The sequence below is a fragment of the Nycticebus coucang genome, chromosome 20 (assembly GCF_027406575.1).
Source record: "Nycticebus coucang isolate mNycCou1 chromosome 20, mNycCou1.pri, whole genome shotgun sequence".
Classification (NCBI taxonomy): Eukaryota; Metazoa; Chordata; class Mammalia; order Primates; family Lorisidae; genus Nycticebus; species Nycticebus coucang.
Genome location: NC_069799.1, coordinates 43,632,604 through 43,659,071, shown reverse-complemented (window position 1 = coordinate 43,659,071; position 26,468 = coordinate 43,632,604). Strand labels below are relative to the sequence as shown.

The following is a 26,468-nucleotide window of genomic DNA, read 5'->3' as shown; positions in this document are numbered from 1 at the left end:
GAGAGAGAAGAAAGAAAGAAAGAACAGAGGAAGGAAGGAAGGGAAAGAGAAAGAGAAGAAAAGAAAGCTTTGGGAGACTAAGGCAGGTGAATTGCCTGAGTTCAGGAGTTTGAGACAAGTCTGAGCAAGATGAAGACTGTCTCTACTAAAAAAAAGATAATAATAAAATTTAAAAAATAGAAAAACTAGCTGGGTGTGGTGGCAGGTACCTGTAGTCCCAGCTACTTGGGAGGCTGAGGCAAGAGGATTAATTGAACCCAAGAATTTGAGGTTGCTGTGAGCTATGACACCACTGCACTCTACCAAGGGCAACAAGTTGAGACTCTGTCTCAGAAAAAGAAAGAGAGAGAGAAAGAAAGCAAGCTAAAAAATTTTGTGACTATCAGTGATGTGACTGAAGTGAATAGTAAGCAATTCTAGGGAACGATGGCTGTCTGTGTGTGTGTGTTTAGCTATGTCTATCCCTTTGCAGAGTTCAGGCCTTAGCACAGTTCCCACCTCACAATATTTTATTAATTTTATAAAGGGTTTCAATTTTTTTCTTTCATACAAATCTGATTATAAGTTAATCATTTATAATCCAAATATCTGAAATCTAAGATGCTCTAAAATCAAAAACTTTTTGAGTGCCAAAATGGAAAATTCCACTCATTAAGTACTTAACACAAACTTTGTTTCATGTATAAAATTATTATTATTATTATTATTATTTTTGTAGAGACAGAGTCTTACTTCATTGCCCTTGGTAGAGTGCTGTGGCATCACACAGCTCACAGCAACCTCCAACTCCTGGGCGTAGGCGATTCTCTTGCCTCAGCCTCCTGAGTAGCTGGGACTACAGGTGCCCGCCACAACACCTGGCAATTTTTTGTCCCAGTTTGGCTGGGGCCAGGTTTGAACCCGCCACCCTTGGTATTTGGGGCCAGTGCCCTACTCACTGAGCCACAGGCACTGCCCTAATTTGACTCATTTTTACTGATACAAATATATTTTAAAAGAAAAATTTAGGCTCGGCACCCGTAGCTCAGTGGTTAGGGCGCTGGCCACATACACAGAGGCTGGCAGGTTTGAACCTGGCCCGGGCCTGCTAAACAACAATGACAACTGCAATAAAAAATAGCCAGGCGTTGTAGTGAGCGCCTGTAGTCCCAACTACTTGGGAAGCTGAGGCAAGAGAATAGCTTAAGCCCATGAGTTTGAGATTGCTGTGAGCTGTGATACCATAGCACTCTACCAAGGGCAACATAGTGAGACTCTGTCTCAAAAAAAGAAAAAAAAAAAATTAAAGAAAAATTTATATTATTACCACACATAGAAAACTGGTATCACTTGCCATAAATGGAAATAAAGTAAATTGTGCAGTGTAAGCAGTAGTATATTTAACCAATTTATCAAAATGTTTTCCAACAAGAAGAAAATTGCTTAAAATCAATCTAGAAATAAAGGTGTTCAGCTCAATTTCACATAGCTTAAGGAAAAGTTATGAATTCTCTACATTAATGATAATGTTTTATTTTCAAATAAATAAATTCTTGGTAAACCTGCACCAAGAATTTGAATTCATGCACACTCATAACTTGGAAGGTCATTTTATATCATTTACTCTTTTAAGAGTTTCTAACCAGGGGCGGCACCTGTGGCTCAGTGAGTAGGGCGCTGGCCCCATATACCCAGGGTGGCAGGTTCAAACCCAGCCCTGGCCAAACTGCAATAAAAATAGGCGGGCACCTGTAGTCCCAGCTACTTGGGAGAATTTTCTAAGCCCAGGAGATAGAGGTTGCTGTGAGCTGTGACGCCACAGCACTCTACCAGGGGCAATGAAGTAAGACTCTGTCACTAAAAAAAAAAAAAAAAAAAAAAAAAAGTTTCTAACCAAACTGATATAAGTAACTTTTGTTCAACAAACTTTATTTATTTTATTTTATTTTTTTATTGAGACAGAGTCTCACTTTGTTGCCCTTAGTAGAGTGCTGTCGCATCACTGCTCACAGCAACCTCAAACTCTTGGGCTCAAGCGATTCTTTTGCCTCAGCCTCCCTAGTGGCTGGGAGTACTGGCGCCCACCACAACGCTCAGCTATTTTTGTTTGTTTGTTCAGCAGGCCCAGGCCGGGATCGAACCTGCCAGCACTGGAGCATGTGGCTGGTGCCCTAAACACTGAGCTACCGGTGCCCAGCCCAACGAACTTTATTTAAGAGGAGCCAAACAGCTCCGAACTCATTTCAGCTTCTTGGATCTGTTGGTTCTTACAGTTGCTTGGGAGACCCAACAGCCAAGATGGTGAAGCAGATGGAGAACAAGTTTGCTTTTAGGGAAGCTTTGGAAGCCGCTGGAGATGAACTTGTAGTAGTTGACTTCTTAGCCACATGGTGTGGGCCTTGCAAAATGATCGCGCCTTTCTTTCATTCCCTCTCTGAAAAGTATTCCAATGTGGTGTTCCTTGCAGTAAGAAGCAGGTAGATGACAGTGAGAAGGTTATTTCAGAGTGTGAAGTCAAATGCATGCCAACTTTCCAGTTTTTTAAAAGTGACAGAAGGTGGGTGAATTTTCTGGAGCTAATAAGGAAAAGCTTGAAGCCACCATTAATGAATTAAACGTGTTGTCTGAAAACATAATCAGCCATTGGCTATTTAACAATTGTAAGTTTTTTATTTACAAAACATTAAGAAGTATGAAGCCTATATACCCAACTGCCATCTGATTATGATGGTAATAAGGTTTTTTTGGTCGTTGTTCTTTTTATAAACAGAATCTCACTATGTCGCCCTTGGTAGAGTGACTTGGCGTCACAACTTACAGCAAACTCCAACTCTTGAGCTTAATTGAGTCTCTTGCCTCAGCCTCCCACGTAGCTGGGACTACAGGTCCCCTTCACAAAACCTGGCTATTTTTTGGTTGCAGTTGTCATTGTTGTTTAGCTGGCCCGGGTGGGGTTCAAACCCTCTAGCCTCGGTGTATGTGGCTGGTGCCGTAATCACTGTGCTGCGGGCATGGAGCCTGGTAATAAGATATTAATTTTACCCTTAAAAAAATAAAATCAATCAAAGAAGCCATACAAAGATCACCAGAATTTGTACTTGTGTTGAGTTGTTTGGTAAAGACATCCAAAATGATGGGGAAAAACATTGGTTCACTTGAGGCTGCTCATGGGAATTAAAAAAAAAAAACACAGACATTTATTAAATTTTTTTTAAATTAGATGGCTTGAGTCTTTTATTGGATAAAACTTTCCTCAGCAAGATTTTTGGCTGAGTTTAAAATCAAATTGTTGGGTGGCGCCTGTGGCTCAGTGGGTAGGGCGCTGGCCCCATATACTGAGGGTGGCGGGTTTGGCCCCGGCCAAACTGCAACAAAAAATAGCCGGACGTTGTGGTGGATGCCTGTAATCCCAGCTCCTTGGGAGGCTAAGGCAAGAGAATTGCCTAAGCCCAGGAGTTGGAGGTTGCTGTGAGCTATGACTGCACAGCACTCTACTGAGGGCAACAAAATGAAACTCTGTCTCAAAAAAACAAATAAAATCAAATTGTTAGGCTGGTGCAGTGGCTCAAGCCTATAATCCCAGCACTCTGGGAAGCTGAGGTGGGTGAATTGCTTGAGCTTAGGAGTTTGAGACCAGCCTAAGCAAAAGCAAGACCCGTCTCTACTAAAAATAGAAAAAACTAGCGGGTGTTGTGGCAGATGTCTATAGTCCCAGCTATTCGGGATCTGGGACTGAGAATCACTGGAGCCAAGAGCATCTCGGGATCTGAGGCAAGAGAATCACTGGAGCCCAAGAGTTTGAGGTTGCTGTGAGCTGTGATGTAGCAATGACTCTCTACCCTGCGTGACAGAGGAGACTCTGTCTCGAAAAAAGAAAGAAAGAGAGAAAGAAAAACATTTAATCCATTTGTACACTGCTATTTTCTTTATGGCATTATCCCCCAAAACTTGGACTAATATGGCTCTGATTTTATTTCCACTCTTGCCAAGTTTAACAAGAAATTTACAAATGTTTGTTCATCGCTCTAATTCAAGCTTCACCATTTTTGCAATGGCACACAAAAACACACAATAAAAAACGCCACACAGCAAGACGCTGCCACGTGTTGACACGAACAGGACTGTGAGACACTAGTATACCAAGGTCATAAAACTTTCCAAGTTACTGTACAGTGTTGCCAACATCAGCACAGGGTGGGAAGTTTGAGAACTTCCTATCAGACTGTGTAGGCTGCCACCCTGATTTCAGCCAGACTTCCAGTCTCTAGAAATTCCAGCCTCTAGAAAATAAATGTCTAGTGCTTAAGCCACCCAGTCTGCGGAGTTTTGTTATGGCAGCCCAACCTAAGACATAATGAGGATAGGTAGAATAGTCAAGTTCATAAGGACAGAAAGCAAAGGCCAGGTGTGGTGACTCACACCTATAGTCCTAGCCCTCTAGAAGGTTGAGGTAGGAGGATCCCTTGAGGTCAGGAGTTTGAGACCAGTCTGGTCAAGAGCAAGACCCCTGTCTCATTAATTAAAAAAAAAAAAAAAAGACAAGAAGTAGAATAGTCATTAGGATTTTAGGTTAAGATGACAAGCAATTCTAAAGGCGATGGTCACACAATAATGTGAATCTACGTAATGCCACTAATCTGAAAAATGGTTAACATGGCAAATTTTAGGCTACGTGTATTTTACTACAAGTAAACACCGGGTGGACTTAAAGTGCATGTGCAATTTAAAATAGTTTAACATAGTAAACTGGATGTAAACTTTTTGGACACCCTGTATATTAAACTTAAAAAGCTGAAAATAAAAGAGTTGTCAAGCATGGTGGCTCATGCCTGTAATCTTAGCACTCTGGGAGGCTGAGGCAGGTGGATTGCCTGACCTCAGGAATTTCAGGCCAGCCTGAACAAGAGCGAGATCCCCTCTTTAAAAATAGCCAGGCATGGGTGGCGCCTGTGGCTCAGTGCAGGCCCCATATACCGAGGGTGGCGGGTTCAAACCCAGTCCTGGCTGAACTGCAACCAAAAAATAGCCGGGCGTTGTGGCGGGCGCCTGTAGTCCCAGCTGCTTGGGAGGCTGAGGCAGGAGAATCGCTGAAGCCCAAGAGCTAGAGGTTGCTTTGAGTCCTGTGACATCATGGCACTCTACTGAAGGCGGTAAAGTGAGACTCTGTCTCTACAAAAAAAAAATAGCCAGGCATTGTGGTGGGCACCTGTAATCGCAGTTATTGGGGAGGCTGAGGCAAGAAAATCACTTGAGCCCAGGAGTTTGAGGTTGCTGTGAGCTATGATGCCATAGCACTCTAGCCAGGGTAACAAGGTGAGACTCTATCCAAAAAAAAAAAAAAAAAAAGAGAGCATAAGTGACATTTGTGGCCTTCCTGGAATCCTGGCTCTGTATCTTCATCCTAGGCCAAGGTGCTGACCTATCCTGTCACCTGGGATGGGCACGCCGAGGATGTCCTTCTAGTGCTGCTACAGAGCACACAGTTCAGCAGATAACAAACTGGAGAACATTTTCAGTTTGGTATGAATGAGCTCCAGAGCTCTGCCATCACTGAATTTAAAAGTCTTTTCCCCCAAGTGGAAGAGGAAAAAAATGTTTGCAGCTGGAGCCTGAATTAGCAGTTTTGTCTCCCAAGACCGGAAAACACCTGGTCCCAGCAGCCTTTCCATTGAGTTCTATGTGGCTTTCAAAAATAGACTAATTCTTAGATGACTGGCAAGATTTACTTATGTTTAGTTGCCTTCTACAACTCTATCTAAACTTGAGCAATCATAGAATATTTTATTTATTTTTTTAGCAGGGAGAGGGGTATACAAAATTACTGTCATATCTTTCCTAGATTAAGTTGTACTTTTGATAAATCAGGACACCTAGACCAGAGCAGAGTGTGTTGTTACAGAACAACTGGAATCAGGATAAACATCTGCAAAGGATGGTAGACTACAGAGTCCTGGGACATTGAGGGGTTAGCAGAGCCTGGGAGCTTCTTAGAAAAGCAGAATCTGGGTGGCGCCTGTGGCTCAGTGTGTAGGGGGCCGGCCCCATATACCGAGGGTGGCGCGTTCAAACCCAGTCCCAGCTGAACTGCAACCAAAAAATAGCCGGGCGTTGTGGCGGGTGCCTGTAGTCCCAGCTGCTCGGGAGGCTGAGGCAGGAGAATTGCTGAAGCCCAAGAGCTAGAGGTTGCTGTGAGTCCTGTGACATCATGGCACTCTACTGAAGGCGGTAAAGTGAGACTCTGTCTCTCCAAAAAAAAAGCCAAAAAAAGAAAAGCAGAATCTTCAGCTCTGCCCCAGATTTTCCGAATCAAAACCTACGTTTTAACAAAATCCTAGGTCCTGCTCAATACCTGTGAAAATCCTAAAACCCATGTGACTTTTAGGCAAATGACCTTGAGAACCACTGCTGTAGATGCCTATTAAAAAAGCTGCTCTGGGCGAAGTGGGGTGACTCACGCCTATAATTCTAGCCTCTTGGAGGGAGGCAGAGGCAGGTGGATCGCCTGAGCTCAGGAGTTCAAGACTGGCCTGAGCAAGACTGAGACACCACCCCTCTTCCCTCCCAGCCCTGTCTCCACTAAAAATAGAAAAACTAGCCAGGCACTGTGGCAGGTGCCTTTAGTCCCAGCTACTCAGGAGGCTGAGCCAAGAGGATCACTTGAGCCCAAGAGTTGGAGTTGCTGTGAGCTATGACGACACACCACTCTAGCCAGGGCGATAGGGTGTCTCAAAACAACAACAAAAACAAAGAAAAGCTAACCCCTCGAGGGAGCCCAAGCTGATTGCACAAAACTGAAGGAGGAAAACGGTTACAGCCATACTTAAGACTTAGTCCTTATGGCACATCAGAGGCTACTTAGTGGTTAGCCCTGTGAAAGGTCTGAGCTTCATGTCAGTTTAGTTTATGCTTCCGAATTTTTTTGTTGTTGTTCCGAGACTAAACTCTCACTCTGGCACCCAGGCTAGAGTGCCATGGCACAATCACGGCTCACTGCAACCTCAAACTCCTGGGCTCCACAGATTCTCCTGCTTCAGCCTCCTGAGTAGCTGAAACTAGAGGCAGATAGCACCACCACGCTTGGATAATTAAAAAAATTTTTTTGTAGTGATAGGGTCTTATTGTGTTGCCCTGGCTGGTCTCAAACTCTTGGCTTCAGACAATCTTCCCATCTCAGCCTCCCAAAGTGTTGGGATCACAGGTGTGAGCCACCTCGCCTGGCCAGAATCTGCATTTCTAACAAGTTCTCAGGTATTTCCCAAACGGGAGACATAATATTTTTATTTGTATATTTTAATTTTGAAATATCTTTGCACTTGCAAAAAAGTTGAAAAAATTAGCGCAAAGAATTCCCAGGGAGCCCTTGCCCAGTTTCCCTAAATATTAGCATCTTTTATATTTTCACAGGTCAATGATCAAAACAAGGAAATTGGCATTGAAAGTATACTATTAACTGATCTTCAAACAGTTTGCAAGTTTCATAGACTTTCCCACCACTCTTCCTTTTCTGGATCAGGATCACACATATTTAATAGTCCTGTCTTCTGGTCTCCTTTGACCCGGGACAGATTACAGGAAAGACTTTCTTTTTTTTTTGTTTGTTTTTTTTGTAGAGACAGAGTCTCACTTTATGGCCCTCAGTAGAGTGCCGTGGCCTCACACAGCTCACAGCAACCTCCAACTCCTGGGTTTAAGCGATTCTCTTGCCTCAGCCTCCCGAGTAGCTGGGACTACAGGCGCCCGCCGCAACGCCCGGCTATTTTTTGGTTGCAGTTTGGCCGGGGCCGGGTTTGAATCTGCCACTCTCGGTATATGGGGCCGGCGCCTTACCGACTGAGCCACAGGCGCCACCCTACAGGAAAGACTTTCAATGAGGGACAACTATTAACAACAACTTGAACTTCTTACACGTCTTTAAATTCAGGTGTTTCTCAAATGGTGTTGATAAGACTCCCCTGGGGAGGTTGCTGACAGAAAGTGATTCTGAAGGGTTTGGGTGCTGTTAGGGAATTTTTATCAGATTCTGATGTAGGTGGTCAGAGGACCAAACTTTAAGAAATGATGTCCAAATGTGACTGGCACAGGTCAGTAAACGCATACTGTGTGATCTCTCCTTATACAAGGACAAACCATCTCTACTTCATAAAAACACTTTTTGTGTGCATGTGTATATATTCCTTTGTGTATATGTTTATAACAATATAAATACACTTCTGTGAGTATCCTATGAGCACATTTTCTGGAAAAATACACACAAACTAAAAACTATGGATAATCTCCAGAAATGTCTTGCTTTTAAAAAAAGTGTTTTTTACACTTATAACAACTAGTAAGAACTTCCGTCTTACTACACCTATAATATCTAAACATGTAAAAACACTTTTTTTTTGAGACAGAGCCTCAAGCTGTCACCCTGGGTAGAGTGCTGTGGCATCACAGCTCACAGCAACCTCCAACTCCTGGGCTCAAGCGATTCTCCTGCCTCTGCCTCCCAAGAAGCTGGGACTACAGGTGCCCGCCACAACACCCGGCTATTTTTTGGTTGCAGTTGTCATTGTTGTTTGGTGGGCCCGGGCTGGATTTGAACCCGCCAGCTCAGGTGTGGCAGTGGCCCGTGCCCCAGCCACTTGAGCCACAAGCGCTGAGCCTTTTTTTTTTGTTTTTTTTTTTTGAGACAGAGTTTCACTATGTTACCCTCGGTAGAGTGCTGTGACATCATAGCTCACAGCAACCTCCAATCTTGGGCTTAAGCGATTCTCTCGCCTCAGCCTCCCAAGTAGCTGGGACTACAGGCACCTGCCACAATGCCCGGCTATAAAAACACTTTTTTAAAAAGCAAGACATCCAGGTCAGGTGTGGTGACTCACACCTGTAATCCCAGCACTCTGGGAGGCTGAGGTGGGAGGATTGCTTGAGTTTAGGAGTTCCAGAGTTCCAGACCAGCCTGAGCAAGAGTGAGACCCTGTCTCTACTAAAAATAGAAAAATTAGCCAGGCCCGGTGGCAGACACCTGTAGTGCCAGCTACTTGGAGGCTGAGGCAGGAGGACTGCTTGAGCACAGGAGTTTGAAGTTGCTGTAAACTAAGCTGATGCCATGGCACTCTAGTTTGACTAGTGAGACTCTATCTCAAAAGTAAAAGCATTACATCCACACGGTGACATTTCTAGAGACAGTCTGTGTGTAAACCTGCTTCCCAGTCTCTATGTCTTTCATAACACGGTGGAAGCACACCAACACGCCCTGTTGTGCACTTTACTTCGTCACCTGGCTGGACCTTCCATTTCCCAGGTTTCTGCGCTATGCTGTTTCAGTCTTTCCCAAAGTCTGCCACTAGGGGGCACCAGCGACCTCCTCCAATCACTAATAGCGGAAAGTTGCCAAATTAGCAGAAATTAGCATATGTTTGGAGAGTCATAGAATGGTTTATCAGTCAGTTTACCACCGAGGGCCTCAGAGATGTAGATTTTTTTCTCTTCTGATTGCATTAGGATAAATTCTAGAACCACCGACTTGGGGCCTTCTGTCACTAATAATGAAAGAGGTGTGCTTGCAGGGAGAGTTCCGACTGGGTCCAGGCCTGGGGACATCTCTCTGCCTAACGGATTTGGTCAGAGCTGTACTGGGCAGAAGGGAGAGTTGTGATTAAAGCAGTAGCTGTGGAGAGGTTCAAACCCAGCACTGCAGGCTTGATACACTTTGTCCACCAGAGCTTTGTGGTCCTTTTATAACCCTTTCCCCATGCCTCTTCCTCCAAATTTAGAAACCAGTGAGCAGAAGTAACATTCTTCATGTGGTTAGAGCCATAATGCTCTAGAGCCATCAGAGGTGCTTAGAAAAGTAGGGTCCTTCTGTACTGGTGATTAGTTTCTTGTTTGGTGGCAGAGAGGGCTGAAGTCTAAATCTATGGGTGTGCTGATAATTGTTTAACAACTAACTCTCCAAATAAGCAAATTATCTGTTTTGGTTGTTAACTGATTTCTGTAGGGGTCAATATTCCTACCATGGCTGGTTTTATGCTACCAACATAGTATCGCTGAATGCGGACTAGAAAGAGATGCGTGGAAGCCTACCTGTATATAATGTTTACCATGTAAATACAATGAATGAAACTTCAAGACCATAGATTATAATACACATAGTAAAATAACAAGGAAATGATGAGTTCTGAGTGCTTATCTTTGGGTATTAAACACTTGTTTAGGAGGCACCCATAGCTCAGTGGGTAGGGTGCTGGCCATTTACACCAAGGCTGGCGGGTTCGAACATGGCTTGGGCCAACTAAAACAATAACAACTGCGACAACAACAATAAAAATAGCCAAAAATAGCCGAGTGTTGTGGTGGGCACCTGTAGTCCCAGCTACTTGGGAGGCTGCGGCAAGAGAATTGCTTAAGTCCAAGAATTGGAGGTTGCTGTGAGCTATGATGCCACAGCACTCTACCGAGGGCAACATAGTGAAACTCTGTCTCAAAAAAAAAAAAAAAAAAAAAAAAGGCTCAGCGCTTGTGGCTCAAGTGGCTGGGGCACTGGCCACTGCCACACCTGAGCTGGCGGGTTCAAATCCAGCCCGGGCCCACCAAACAACGAGGGCTGCAACTAAAAAATAGTCGGGCGTTGTGGTGGGCTCCTGTAGTCCCAGCTACTTGGGAGGCAGAGGCAGGAGAATCGCTTGAGCCCAGGAGTTGGAGGTTGCTGTGAGCTGTGATGCCATAGCACTCTACCCAAGGTGACAGCTTGAGACTCTGTCTCAATAAATAAATAAATAGAAATAAAAAATAAAAATAAAATCTTGTGTTTAATTATGGTAAAAATGTATGACATAAAATTTAGTATTTGCTATTTTTAAGTGTATTATGGTTCAGTAGAAGTGTATTCACAGGCCAGGCATGGTGGCTCACGTCTGTAATCCCAGCACTCTGGGAGGCCAAGGCAGGTGGGTTGCCTGAGCTCAGGAGTATGAGACCAGCCTGAGTAAGAGCACGACCCCATCTCTTAAAAACAAACAAAAAAAATAGTCGGTGTTGTAGTGGGCACCTGTAGTCCTAGCTACTTGGGAGGCTGAGGCAAGAGGATCTCTGGAGCCCAGGAGTCTGAGTTTGTTGTGGATAAAATCCCACGGCACTCAACCCAGGGAAACAGAGTGAGACTGTGTCTCAAAAAAAAAAAAAAAAAAAAAATGGTGTATTCTCATTGGTACGCAGCCAATATCTTTTTTTTTTTTTTTTGTAGAGACAGAGTCTCATTTTATGGCCCTCGGTAGAGTGCCATGGCATCACACAGCTCACAGCAACCTCCAACTCCTGGGCTTAAGCGATTCTCTTGCCTCAGCCTCCCGAGTAGCTGGGACTACAGGCGCCTGCCACAACGCCCGGCTATTTTTTGGTTGCAGGTCAGCCGGGGCCAGGTTTGAACCCGCCACCTTCGGTATATGGGGCTGGCGCCTTACTGACTGAGCCACAGACGCCGCCCTATGCAGCTAATATCTTGAACTCTTTTCATCGTGTGAAACTGAATCTCTATAGCTGTCAAACAATCTCTATTTCCTACTCCCTTAGTCCCTGGAGACTACCTTTCTACTATGAGTTTGACTACTTTATTTATCTATCTATTTATAGACAGAATCTCACTCTATTGCCCCACGTTAGAATGACCCAGCATCAGACCCGACAGCAACCTCAAATTCCTGGGCTTAAGCGATCCTCCTGCCTCGGCCTCTCGCGTAGCTGGAACTACAGAGGCCTACTACCCACGCCCAGATAATTTTTCTATTTTTAGTAGAGACAGTTTCTCATTCTTGCTCAGCAATCCACCCACCTCTTTCTCCCAGAGTGCTAGGATTATAGGCATTAAGCCATGGTGCCTGGCAAAATATCTTACAGAGTCTTTCTCACTGTTGCCTGGGGTAGAATGCCATGGTGTCATAGCTCACAGCAACATCAAACTCTTGGGCTCAAGTGATCCTTTCGCCTCAGCCTCCCAAGTAGCTGAGACTACTGGCATCCATTGTGACATCGGGTTAGTTTTTTTACTTTTAGTAGAGACGAGTCTTACTCTTGCTCAAGCAGGTCTCAAACTTCTGAGCTCAGGGGATCCGCTGGCCTCGGCCTCCTAGAGTGCTAGGGTTATAGGGTGAGCCACCCTGCCCTGCCTGAGTTTGACTACTTTAGATATTATACGTTGTCCTTTTTGGTGACAGTTTTATTTCACTTAGCATAATGTCCTCAAAGTTCATCCACATTGTAGCATGTGATACAACTTCCTTCTTGTTCTGGTTGAATAATATTCCATTTTATATGTACATCATATTTTGTTGATGGATATTTGGTATGCTTCTGCCTCTAGGCTATTGTAATAATGCTCCTATGAACACAGGTGTACAAATATCTAAGACTCTGCTTTCAGGCCGGGTGCAGTGGTTCACGCCTGTAATCCCAGCACTTGGGAGGCCGAGGCAGGTGGATTGCCGAAGCTCACAAGTTTGAGCCTAGCCTGAGCCAGAGCGAGACCTTGTCTCCAAAAAATAACCAAGTGGGGTGCCTGTAGCTCAGTGGTTAGGGCACCGGCCACATGCTCCGGGGCTGGTGGGTTTGATCCCGGCCCGGGGCTGCTAAACGAACACAAAAAATAGCCAGGCATTGTGGCAGGCATCTGTAGTCCCAGTCACTAGGAAGGCTGCAGCAAGAGAATCGCTTGAGCCCAAGATACTGAGGTAGTTGTAAGCCATGATGCCACGGCACTCTACCGAGAGTGACAAAGTGAGACTCTAAAAAAAAAAAAAAAATAGCTGGGCGTTGTGGCTGGTGACTGTAGTCCCAGCTACTCGGGAGGCTGAGGCAAAAGAACCGCTTAAATTGGGCGGCGCCTGTGGCTCAGTCGGTAAGGCGCCGGCCCCATATACCGAGGGTGGCGGGTTCAAACCCGGCCCCGGCCAAACTGCAACCAAAAAATAGCCGGGCGTTGTGGCGGGTGCCTGTAGTCCCAGCTACTCGGGAGGCTGAGGCAAGAGAATCGCTTAAGCCCAGGAGTTGGAGGTTGCTGTGAGCTGTGTGAGGCCACGGCACTCTACCGAGGGCCATAAAAAGTGAGACTAAGTCTCTACAAAAAAAAAAAAAAGAAATTTCGGGTAGGGCGCCGGTCCCATATGCCGGAGGTGGCGGGTTCAAACCCAGCCCCGGCCAAATTAAAAAAAAAAAAAAAAAAAAAAAAAAAGAACCGCTTAAATCCGTGGTTCTCAACCTTCCTAATGCTGTAACCCTTTAATACAGTTCCTGTGGGTCGCGAGGTTGAGAAGGTCACAGGTTAAGAACCGCTGGCTTAAGCCCTGGAGTTTGAAGTTGCTATGAACTATGATGCCATGAAAAAAAAAATAAATAAAAGAATTCTTACACGGAAAACCAATATACAAAAAAGACAAAAGCAGATCTGCTCTACCACACATAGGAGTGTGAGGCCCTGTGTACCAGCTGGTAACATTATACATTGTTTTAACATTCATGAAAAAACTGCTAACTTTGCAGTTTAGAAAAGTTTACACAGATCTTTTGGAAAAATTAAATTTATATCTAGGGTAAAAAGTCACATAGTTTGGGAGGTTTCTTGGGTTTCTGCTCATGAAGTGGACAAAAGAGTAACAATCCCATTGCTGATTTCTTTAGGAACATACTAATTCCTGATAGGGTATGCTTGACGAGGACTTAATTGTTCCCCGATCTACTTATAAACTGGTATAGTAGGTAGACTTTGCGGACCCAGGCCTATCTGCTTGGCTAATTTCAGAAATTTTAATCCTAATCCTAATTATTCTTGAATATATTTAAGCCAGCAGTTCACAGTTTAAATTCTTAGTTAACAATAATCAGCCACAAGAGGAGGACAGATTTGTGTATTTTCCCCTAAAAGAATGTAAAGCAGTAAACGAAGGGAGTTATTCAAATTGGAAGTCTATCCTTTTGAGACAAGAAATTCTCCTGAAGGTTAGGGTACCTTTAAAATACCCCCACTGACAGGTGCATTGCCAAGATTTACTCCCACGCTAATGGTGATCGCACCCAGACTCATGACTACGAAGATGACCCTCAAGTTTTGACCTCCTGCTCAAACCTTTCCTTCAAACCCGACTTTTATATGCAGCTGCTACCTGCCACGTCTATTTGGATGTCTAACGTATTACGTCTCAAATAATCCCAAATTGAACTGTTGATCATAAGCTGCCTCCTTCCACCAGGCTTTCCCACTGTGGTGAGTCGCTCAGGCCAAACAGGCCAATACCTCCAGGTCATCGCAACGCTTTCTTTTTGCATATCCTTACATCTATATTCAGTAAGGACACTTTAATGGGTAATATAAACAGAATCTAACTGCTTCTCACTGCCATCCTTGTCACTATTACCATCTCTCATTGGGATGATTGCTATAGCCTTTTAACCAGGATCCCCCTGCAGACTCTTCTCTGTACCAAAACCAGAGCGAGCCTCTTCCCAAATAGATCTCACCACTCCTCTGCTCCGAACTCCTTTCTCAAGCAGAGGGAAAAGCCAAAGTCCTGAAAGTCATCCACCAGGCCCTCAGCACTGATGACCCCGCCCCTGCGACACCACTGTTCTTTGGCACACTCCCACCACAGGGATCTCTGTACTCTGCCCCCCACCCCCCACTGAAATGCTTTTCCTTAATGTCAAGTCTGAGCCCTTTCCTGACCCCCTACTTGAAACTGCAACGTGCAGCCCACAATGGCAATGCTTTTCTCCTCCCTTGCTTTACTCTTCTTCCTCAGAGTTATAATACATTTTAAAATACAGTTTTTCTCCCCCAGATTATAAACTCCAGGAAGACCGTGACTTTTCTTTACTGTTGTAGGACCTGAAAGAGTCCTAGGCCTATAGATATTCAATAAATGTTGGAAAAAAAATGAACTTAACAGTCATCACTCCCCACCTCCATTCTCCCCCACCCCCGACTGAATGATTGTAATCAAAGTCACACAGAAGTTCTTGGTTTGAAAATAAAAGCAAAAGACCACTGCACATTAGTTTGTCAACATGTAATGCCCTGGGTTTATTTTGTGAGAATTCTATCACAATTTTTCCAGGTGGGATTAAAAACCTTAAGGATAATGTATGCCATTGGAGTGGGCATTCAGACTTCGGTACTGACAAAGCACTAGTAGTAGTCTGTAAAGTACCATTCTCTTCACAGAAGAGAGGTCAAATATTTCCAAAGGAAGGCACCCGATATTTGTGGTTCTGGCCTTGCAGCCTTCTGGAGAATCTTAAAAGGAAAAAAGCTGGCTGGCTGTTTTTAGAAACTGGAATGATGATACACGTACAGCAATTACTGCATTCTTCTCCCTTATATCCTTTTTGTAAGAACAAGTAAAGAATGAAGTCTTCTAAACAATTCGACAATAAAAAAGTACAATTTTTTTGTGTGTGTGCGCTAAAAAAAGGGCAAGACAACATAAACTCCAGTTGTAAGGACTCCATTTGCATACTTGATTTAACACTTTTTGGTGTGGAAGGAAATGGGACTACTGGGCTGTCTGTAGAGCAGCAACATAACATTAGTGCTTTAAGTACCAGAAACTGCCCACAGCAGCGTGGGCGAGCTGGGGATAGGAAGATTCAAGAGACTTCATTTTTAGCTTGTTACTTGTCCTAATGATAGTAGACCAGGAAGATCCCCATTTAACAATACATTCCCCATTTTAAAAAAAACTGATGCCTTTTTTTTTTTTTTTTTGTAAAATTCTGTATGTATGTCACCATTTTTTTTTTTTCACATGATACACAGAAAACTCAAGGACCCAGAGGGGAACCAAGTTATGTTATACCATTTACAAAATACCAAGGAGTCCACAGCTACCTAACACATTTACTACAGCACAGGAACCAATGAAGGTACAGTGTACAAAAAACTGTAAACACGGCACAATAAATAGATAAAACAGCAGGTTCCGCACCATGCACATGATGTGATGACACTTCATCTCTATACAATCTCACATCTCACACTCTTTGTTGCAATTTATTTCCCTCCCACCCTCCCACCCCCAAGTGCAAAGCATCACAAATGAACATTTCTGTATTCAAGTAACATATATACAAGGGTATTACAAATATGCAGTACTGTACAGATAATTGCTGTATTCTTAATTTACAGATGTTGATTTTTTTCCTATTAACAGTAAGAAAAGAAAAATTGAAGCATGAGAGATGAGCATTGCTGTCACGTCCCCACAGCTGCCACAGAAACGCGTGTGCTGCATTCCGTCATCCCTTGCATTCAAAATGCTACTGATGCATAGCACCTAATCAAGTCCCCAGGCTGCAGTCCCACTCCTGAGGGAGCTACGTCACCTCCATCGCTACTGTATTGTCCGCTATGTTGTTCAGTGCTGGCTTTTCTGATTCGTGATTTTCCCTGCAGAAATAAAGTTCACTCCATTACTTATCTGCAACGTAAAAATTTAGCAAACGAAGACTTCGTAACACAAACTGACAATTCTTAATAACAGAAAGAAATGTTAGTCTTTGAGGATAAGATATTAAGTAGAGAAATATGCACTTTTATATGTCAGGAATATGTATACTCAGAAATCAGGCTAATGTTGACTGTAAATTCTCTGGTCAACTATCTTACCAACTATAGCATCAAAGCAACCTACATGTTAAAAACATGTAAAGAATCCCCACGTGGGCGGATTGAGCCTGTGGCTCAAAGGAGTAGGACGCCGGCCCCATATGCCAGAGGTGGCAGGTTCAAACCCAGCCCCGGCCAAAAACTGTAAAAAAAAATAAAATAAAATAAATCCCCACGTTTTAGTAACTGTAGTTTTCAATTTCCTCTCCCATTAAACCTTTCAAAAGAATTTTTAAAAAGGAACAACTATGACTGAGGTTCACGTCAGGACTTTAAGTCAGGGTCCTAAATATATGGAGTTGAGCAGCTTAGCTACAGAGCTAGTAATTAAACACTAGAGTTTTAGTTATTAGTTAAACACTAGAGTTTAGTTATTCCGTCATGATTGCTGAGTGTCCTTGGAGAAGTCTGTTAACTTCTTGAGATCTCAGTTTCTTCATTTTTTTCAAAAATCAAGTGACACAGATGTTCCAAATGCTGCCAATGTTCTACAGTTATATAATTCTTTTTTTTTCTTTTTTTTTGAGATTCAAGCTGTTGCCCTGGGTAGAGTGCCATGGTGCCACAGCTCACAGCAACCTCCAACTCTTGGGCTTAAGCGATTCTTCTGCCTCAGCCTCCCGAGTAGCTGGGACTACAGGTGCCTGCCACAATGCCTGGCTAGTTTTTTTTTTTTGTTGTTGTTGTAGTGTTATTGTTCTTTTAGCTGGCCAGGGCTGGGATCGAACCCGCCAGCCTCAGTGCTATGGGTGCTGCCCCACAGTTATATAATTCTACAGCAGTAAAATCATATTACACATGCCAGAACTACAGCTGAACGATTAGCTATGACTAGACCCAGAATACTAACAAGAATGGATTCATATCCACAGTCACTGGCAGACAATGACTATGACTTAAGTTCAGAAGCAGACAGAAATCCTGGCTTTGGAAACTAGTGGCTATAGTCTGCTGCTACAAACTCAGCTCTTTCTCTGGGCTACTCCTGGCAGAGGAAGTCTATCAGTCTAGCATTGAAGGTCCTCCATCTGGCCATCTCCTGCCATTCCCATTCCAATTACTAACCTTTCTAAACTTACCGAAAAACCAGTTTACCTGTTAACCTCTAAATACTTCTTTTCTAACCTTGTTCTTTCACTTAGCACCTTCCACCTGCCCAAAATGCTCTTTTTCTTTCTCTCATTTGTCTAAGGAAATGCTACCCTGGATTGAATTTGATCTTACTGTTAGAATATTCCCAGAATCCCCTTAATGCAAATAAAAAGACGTCTCCCTACACTGAAATTACAACCATCAACTATTCAATTAATTTGACAAGCACATGATGTTCTGTGATACCTCCAGAACAATTTACACCTATTATTTATAGTTAACATTAATTTTTCACACTTTTTTTTTTGCAGTTTTTGGCTGGGTCTGGGTTTGACTTGCCACCTCTGGCATCTGGGGCTGGCGCCCTATTCCTTTGACTTTTAATGCTTGTCTTCTAACCTGAAAACACCTTTCTCTTTGTGTTTTCTCCATAGTACTTTGTAAGCAGTAGGATTTTAATTATCATGAATATTTCAAACATAATAGAGCCTGAGCAAAATTGTCAACCATCTACTAAAACCCAAGAAGGCAACTTAGCACAGAAAATAATGGTTTGATTATAAAAGTTGACTTGGTGTGAATTCTTTTGGTCTTTACACTATTAAGAAGAGCTTATATACACTAGTGATTGGGGGGCAGAACGGGGATTGTCCAATCAATTCTGTTTACATGAGACACTATGGGAAATAATCATACAGAAAACAAACATGGTGGTATGTGTACACCAAAAAACTACAAAAAAATGGTGACTTTATGTCGTTTTTTTCTTAACCTGGATGGAGCTGAAACACATTCTTCTTAGTAAAGTACCACAAGAATGGAAAAGCAAATATCCAATGTATTCAATATATGAAGCCAGCAAACAATCTAATTCACATCTACACAGGAGAAAAACTCATTTCAATTTAAGCTGGGGGAGGAGAGAGAGGGGAGGTAGTGTTCCCACTATATGGTGCTCCCACTTAATGGGCACAATGTAGGGCTGCACAGCACATCTTTTGGGTGCAGGACACAACTAACTACAAGAGGGACTCAACCTAACAAATTAAAATATTGTGACCTGGTTGGTTGTACCCTCACATTAACCTGAAAAAAAAAAAAAAAAAAAAATCTGTTGTGAAGGCAGAGAGTTAGGTTACACATAATTGCACCATTACCTATTCTGGTCCATTAGCATTTAACTCTTAGACACACATACTTAATTTGATCTTTTAAAGTTACTTTTCATGGCTCGGTGCCTGTAGCTCAGCGGCTAAGGGCATGAGCCACATACACCAGAGCTGGTGGGTTTGAATCTGGCCTGGGCCTGCCAAACAACAATGACAACTGCAACCAAAAAATGGCCAGGTGTTGTGGAAGGTGCCTGTAGTCCCAGCTACTTGGGAGGCTGAGACAAGAGAATCACTTAAGCCCAAGAGTTTGAGGTTGCTGTGAGCTGGGATGCTACAGCACTCTACTGAGGGCGACAAAGTGAGACTCTGTCTCAAAAAAAAAAAAAGAAAAAAAAAAGTTACTTTTCATGATGTAAAATACAATCCTAGATTCTGATTTAAAAAAAAAAAAAAGAAGAAAGAGTCTTTCTTCCATCCAAGGGTAGAAGAAAAATAAGGGCTATGAACCACTGTTACAGAAAGAAAGGGAAGGCCCAAATCCTACAGGCAATAATCACTAGACCAGCGGATCTCAACCTATGGGTCGTGACCCCTTTGTAACAATGAAAATATATCACGGCATTAGGAAGGTTGAGAACCACTGCACTAGACCATTTAGTTCAAATTCTCAACTAATACTGAATTCTAGTTCGGTATTTGTTTAGTTCTTGAAAAAGTAATCAGTGCTTACTTATACTTTTTAAACGTATGATGTAATGTTTAATGTAATGAAACAGGAAATAACGCCAGAGGATTTCAGTTATTTTTCAGACAGCTTAGACTTAAAATTAACTACTCACCTTGGAACAGAATCTACAGAGGATGAAGATGGAACCTTGGAAACCTGACAGTTTGCTGTGGCAGCCAGCTTTAAGGCAGATGATGGAACAGCACTTAAAGTCCTAGGTATATGTCGTGCATTTATTGGGGCAATAGAGTTTACAGTGGCAACTGATGAAGGTACAGTTAATCGAATGTTGTTCCCAATCAGAACCTGAGTTGTTGCAGAATTGGCAGCAGTTACTTGATGACTCAGTGCACTGTGGGAACTTGCAGTCTGTGTGATATTTGAAGGCTGTAACAAAGTTGAACCTGCTGTTGATGGACTTGTATGTACAAGTGCTGTTGGTGTAGTACTACTGAGGTGTAAGCCCTTGTATACTCCTAGAGAGAAAAAGAAAGACAGGTCTAAATAATGTGCAACGCTGCTGTTTGTATTACAGATACACACTGTTAACATCATCAAAACAGTTTAAATGTCTCTCTCTACCTGAGGCTGGAAGGATGCCATTCACCCCAATTCCAAGCACCACGTCATCCTTCATCTTGAATCCCATCAGTTGTTCTGATGTCACCAAAGCAGAAGCAGCGAATTGAGCACTAGCAGAATCCAAAGTCTTAGAAACAAAACCCTAAAAGAAAAATACGGAAGAAATCCAATCAGTGCCACTTAGTCTCAAATTGATACTAAAGCTACACAGGCATACCAAAATCAGCTTCAATACAAATGAAAACGGCAAAGCACTGAAATCTTTTCTTTTCCTTTTTTTAGACAGAGTCTCACTATGTTGCCTTTGGTAAAGTGCCATAGCGTCACAGCAACCTCAAACTCTTGGGCTTAAGCAATTCTCTTGCCTCAGCCTCCTAAGTAGCTGGGACTAGAGGCGCCCGTCACAATGCCTGGCTTTTTTTTTTGTTGCAGCTGTCACTGTTGTTTAGCAGGCTCTGGCTGGGTTTGAACCCGCCTTCCTTTGTGTATGTGGCCGGCACCCTAACCACTGAGCTGTGGGCACCAAGCCTTTTCATCTTTTTGATAGTCATAACTTATTCAATGGTTACACATTTTTTTTTTTTTGTAGAGACAGAGTTTCACTTTATGGCCCTCGGTAGAGTGCCGTGGCATCACACAGCTCACAGCAACCTCCAACTCCTGGGCTTAAGCGATTCTCTTGCCTCAGCCTCCCGAGTAGCTGGGACTACAGGCGCCCGCCACAATGCCCAGCTATTTTTTGGTTGCAGTTTGGCCGGGGCTGGGTTTGAACCTGTCACCCTTGGTATATGGGGCCGGTGCCTTACCGACTGAGCCACAGGCGCCGCCCAATGGTTACACATTTTGATCTTCACGTGTGACGATATGCAATATATGCTAGTCAATCACCAAAATAAGCCTTCTAAAATGTGGAAGCAGCAAACTTCCAACACAAAATGTTGAACAAGAAATATGCTAGTAAAGCATTTCAGTGATTTGCAAACACATATAATGAATAAATTAATATGTAAACTTTCACCTAACTTATACACATACGTACATATACACTTAAACCAAAGGCACTTTTGGGATAGTTAGGTAACTATTCCTTTAGCAAATGGAAGTAACAAAATAGCACATCACAAGCGAACCTAAAAATTGAGAGTCCTCTTAAATTTAAAAAAATCAGCTGTTCCTATAAGATGCCGAGAAACTCACATCTCAGCCCTTTAAGCCATTAATGTTTTAAACGGAAAACATTTTTCATGCGTTAGACTTAAAAGTGATCTCTTTCGACAGTCTTAAAAGAGGCTATTTTAGTATACTTAAAATAAAAATCTTAGTAGTTATTGAAGTGCCCAAGATAAGGAGCTGGGTGGGTTATATATGAAAAAAGGTATGTTAACAGACTACCGGTCAGACTGGAAGACAGTATCTACATCTCATTTAACTATGTTTTTTTATTTTTACTTTTGAAAATAGGGAGCAGAGGCAACAGCTTCCATACTCACCTGTAATGTTCTTTCTAAACCCTGTATATTCAGGCGAAAGCCACTTTTCTGCTGGTTAGATGCAAGGTTCTATGACAACAGTTGGTAATTAGAGATGAACTCTGGTGGGAAACAATGAGGGATAATCATAAGACAGACAAATCCCTCACCTGTGGAGTGTTGGTGGAGGAATTGCTATTTGCCTGCTGTTGCTGAGTTTGTGCAAGCTGCTGTTTCTGCATTAGCGCCAGTTGCTGCTGATGCTGCTGGTATTGTTCGGCTGTAAATGCTGAACATAAAACGAAGAAACACTTTGTAAAAATGCAGAGGTATCACACACAACTTACAATACTTTAAACAAATCTAGCATTTAAAAAAGAGGGGAGAATTAAAGCATGTGTCAAAGGCTCATGATCCTGCTAAAGATCACTTCCAAATGAAAATGTCAGCATTTCTGTGACCACATTTAACAAGAGTGGCTCAAATTTAAAGAAAAAGAAAATTAAACTCCCTGAATTAAAACACAGGAAAGAGAACTGCTCACTTCCCAAGTTTCGATACCATTATTTTTGTATCAATAACCATTATTTTTGTAAAGCTGTGACATTTATGCTAGACAGGGGAGAAAGGTAATATCAGCTTTTTTTAAATCCACAGATTTGGAATCCAACTTTGCACTGAGTTTGAGAAGAAATTTGGTAACTACCATATGGTTTCCATTTTATCCATATTACCTTCCCAATGCATTCAGAAGCTCCCTGACTGTTCTGTGTATATACTCACTGTTGTACGTATTTCTAATTTTAGTCATTATAAAAGTTTCCCCTATATGAAAGATTATGACTGTTGGTTTATTACCTTTTTTTTTTTTTTTTAAATCCATCCTTTAAGTTTAACAGGAAGAAAAGAGGCTCCAATGTTAAGGTTAATTAATTTTCCCCACCCAATTAACCCACCTGGAAAAAATCCAGTCAATAAGAACGGAGTTGTTTATGTTGATTTACTGTACAGAATGATGTCTGAGGAAAGACACTGTGTTATGCTACTTATGTTTGTCTATGGAGAGCTCAGTTCTAAAAAAAACAAACAAAAAAATGTTCATTTATTACCCCCCCAAAAGTGTGTGCAATTTTTAAAAAGGAAACCTTTTTCTTTTTTTTTCTCTTTTTGGCCAATTAGAAAAAGGAGAAAGAAAAAGCACATACAATCACAATACCTCTACTTTCAAAGGCTTCTTTAAGAAGCCTGTAAGATGTCTGAGTGAGAATTATTTTAAAATAAAAAAGGTTATCATGCATCCCTGAGTACTAGGGAATCTATAAATCATGCAAATGTCCTCAATCTAAAGTTTAACGTTTTCAAAATACTGTCATTTGCTTTGCGTTGTTTAACTGCAATTTGATAATCTAATTAGAGTATCACTTCATCAAGTTTTATGATTTTCACTTGTAACTCATGAAGAATCGTTGTCTATCCTCTAGGATATGGCTTCTGGTACAACTAGAAAATGGGTAGGTACAAATTCTACCATATTTTGCATGAATCAGAAAATTATAAAATAATATTGAAGAAAACATCATCAAGTTATTAGTGTCTACACAGGCTTTTACACCTGAGCTAAACCAAGTTCTTGGGCTATAAAAGGGCGAAAAAGCAATTTCATGTTGGAAAGACTCTACTATTGATTTTTATTTTTGTCTGTTACAAATCTGTTTAGTTGCTATTTGCCCTTTGATGAGCTCCTTTCCCTACTATGTTTTTAACCCACATATTTTACAGAGAGGACGTCGATAAATAAAAGGATGATCCCGAAATATTGATATAAAAGTAATTGTCAACATGATCGTTTCTATTAAACTGAAATTGAGTTGCAGCAAATGTGAAGAAAATCAACAAAAATCACTACTGCCCTGAAAGAATATTCATAAATATGTTTAAACAAATCTACAATAAACATTGATTTAAACCATGACTTATTATATTTTTGTCAATATGTCTTTGGAATCTACATTTTAATTTCCTAAAGTGAGTATGTTGCCTAATCCTTGATTTTCCTAGTAGGGAATGCCCAGCAAATTAAAGGAAAAAAATCCATTTTTAGGTCAAGGCATCACATATATAGGAAACCAAGTAGCATTCACCATCTATACATGAAACTCGATTTACATGAATGAAAGTACTCTTTTGTAGAACACTTTGCTAATGGCTTGTGTTTTAATTAAAAATTTAGCAATAATTAGAAATTTGAATAAGCTTCCAATTATTTTTGCTCTGTTTAATAAACATTTTAATCCTGGGTCTCTAAGGGTTTGAAATTTCACTTTTTAACAACTACTCAACATTTTAGATCACTATGTTAGCTGATTTCCTAGACTTTATTATACTCTACTAGAGCCTACTTATGAAGCTTTTCCTTAACATTTTTGGTAAATAACACAGAAGAAACACATAGAACATATAAGCTGGGAGCAAAGGTAATAAAAACCTCAGGTCCAGGGGTCAAGAGACCTTGACTTTTTTAGACCTCAGCTCTTGGCTCAGCGCCTGTGGCTCAAGCAGCTAAGGTGCCAGTCACGTACACCTGAGCTGGAGGTTTGAATCCAGCCTGGGACCACCAAACAACAATAACAGCTGCAACCAAAAAATAGCTGGGCATTGTGGCGGGCACCCGTAGTCCCAGCTACTTGGGAGGCAGAGGCAGAGGCAGGAGAATCACTTGAGCCCAGAGTTGGAGATTGCTGTGAGCTGTGATGCCACGGTACTCTACCCAGGGCGACAGCTTGAGGCTCTGTCTCAAAATAAATTAAAAAATAAAATAAAATTTAGACCTCAGCTCTATCATACTTAGCTGAGTACTCCTGGGCAAGTTACTCAATTTTGGGGGACTCAGTATCTTCACCTAAAATGTGAAAGAGATTAAATTAGGTGATCATTAAGGTCCTTTTCGGCTATGAGAGGCTAAGATACTACATTTCTTGAGAGAAATAAAATTCCAATTCCAAAGAAGGCAGCGTGAATAAGTAGAAAAGCTTGGGCAACGGTGAGGTAGTAAATCTGGGGAGATAGAAGCTGGACTGGATTTTACATGTTCTTTATCCTGAGAAGCCCTCAGGTCATGATACCATCCTAACTCCAAGGTCTTATCAAATGCTAAAGGGCAGTAAGACACACATGACCGTATCTCACCTCCCTAAATCTCTATGAACAGACTGAGATACAAGGCAGAAAGTGCTTGGCTTATATGTCTACCTCCAGTTATGCTGTGGTAGTCAAGGTAGTAATTCACACAAAGATGGGCAAAATGGTTTTTGTTGATGATCAGATGTAGAATCAGAATAGTTCCACATAATCAAAAAATGGTAAAGTCAGGAAGGAGGCTGCTGATTTCCTCCTAAATGTCATACTAGAGACTAAGAAACTTCTAAGGTCAAACAGATGTAGTAGAGGAAGGAATAAAAAAAATCATTGAGGTTTTAAATTTAAAAAGAAATACGACGAAAACTCTTTTGGATTTAATCTTTATAAGAAATACACATTATTTTTTTATTTTTTTGAGACAGAGCCTCAAGCTGTTGCCCTGGGTAGAGTGCCGTGGCATCACAGTTCACAGCAACCTTCAACTCCTGGGCTTAAGTGATTCTCTTGCCTCAGCCTCCCAAGTAGCTGGGACTATAGGCACCTGCCACAATGCCTGGCTATTTTTTGGTTGTAGTTGTCACTGTTGTTGTTCGGCAGTCCTGGGCTGGATTCAAACCTGCCAGCTTTAGTGTATGTGGCTGGTGCCTTAGCTGGTTGAGCTACAGGCACAGAGCTGAGAAATAAACATTTTAGGTGCCAAGTGTATGAATCAAGTGCTTACAAAACCTTATAAAGCACCCGACAATTCTGCATACAGGAGAGAAGAGTCATGGGCAGGATATGATTTAAAACTAAGAATGTAGAACTGGTAACTGGGACGGGATTAGGATGACAGGACTTAACATGTGAAGAACACTGTGATGTTGGACAGTGAATCTAGTACGCATCCATGAGCAACACCGCAATCTGTAGGTTGACATTAAGGAGGCAGCTTTTGATTCGGAATTTGGATGAACCTGCCCCCACCTCCCTTTTCCTTTTCTTTTTCTGAGACAAGGTCTCCCTGTGTCACCCTGGCTGCACCACAGTTACACTGAAGTTGTAGCTCAGAGCAACTTCAAACTCCTGAGCCTATGGTGATCCTCCTACTTCCGCCTTCTGAGTAGCTGGGATGTAGCTGGGATTACAGGCGTGTGGCCACCACGTCCTGTTCATTTTTCTAGTTTTGTAGAGACTGGGTCTCGCTCTTGCTCAAGCTAGTCTCCCAACTCCTGGCCTCAGGCAATCCTGCCTCTGCCTTCCAGAGTGTTAGGATTACAGATGTGAGGCACTGCACCTGGGCTCAATATTTGGACAAACTTTCTAACCAATACCCCCCAAATAACTAGCTCTAGAAAGTTGTTGAATTTGCCCTCACTAGAAACGTTTAGGCAGAAGTTACAAACTACCTTAGTTACGGTAGCTTCTAAATAACCAATTCTTAGGGGCAAGAATTTATATGAAATACTCTTAAGACTTTTTGAGTCCATTTTTTTTTTTTGAGACAAGAGTCTCACTTTGTTGCCCTTGGTAGAGTGCTGTGGCATCATAGCTCATAGCAACCTCAAATTCTTGAGCTTACACGATCCTCTTGCCTCAGCCTCCCAAGCAGGTGGGACTACAGGCACCTGCCATTACACAAGGCTATTTTTAGAGACAGGGTCTCACTCTTGGACAGGCTGGTCTTGAACTCTTACCTGCCTTGGCATCCCAGAGTGCTAGGATTACAGGCGTGAGCCACTGCACCCAGCCCA

General features: G+C 42.2%; 1 protein-coding gene and 1 pseudogene across 3 annotated transcripts in view; one reads left to right on the top strand and one right to left on the bottom strand.

The window, feature by feature from the left end:
* The first annotated feature begins 2,277 nt into the window (after positions 1–2,277).
* Positions 2,278–2,701, top strand: LOC128572619 (thioredoxin-like; annotated as a pseudogene).
* A 12,301-nt stretch (positions 2,702–15,002) lies between these two features.
* Positions 15,003–26,468, bottom strand: part of EPC1 (enhancer of polycomb homolog 1) — a 112,978-nt gene continuing 101,512 nt past the window's right edge. For 2 of the 3 annotated variants that reach the window (XM_053572459.1, XM_053572457.1), the window contains exons 11-15: positions 21,768–21,886; positions 21,619–21,687; positions 20,129–20,270; positions 19,659–20,022; positions 15,003–16,396 (exon numbers count right to left, since the gene is read on the bottom strand). In XM_053572459.1, the coding sequence (XP_053428434.1) occupies positions 16,324–16,396; positions 19,659–20,022; positions 20,129–20,270; positions 21,619–21,687; positions 21,768–21,886 (767 nt within the window). In that variant the 3' untranslated portion in view covers positions 15,003–16,323. The remainder of the gene's footprint in view (positions 16,397–19,658; positions 20,023–20,128; positions 20,271–21,618; positions 21,688–21,767; positions 21,887–26,468) is intronic. The other variant, XM_053572458.1, reaches the window with a different exon arrangement.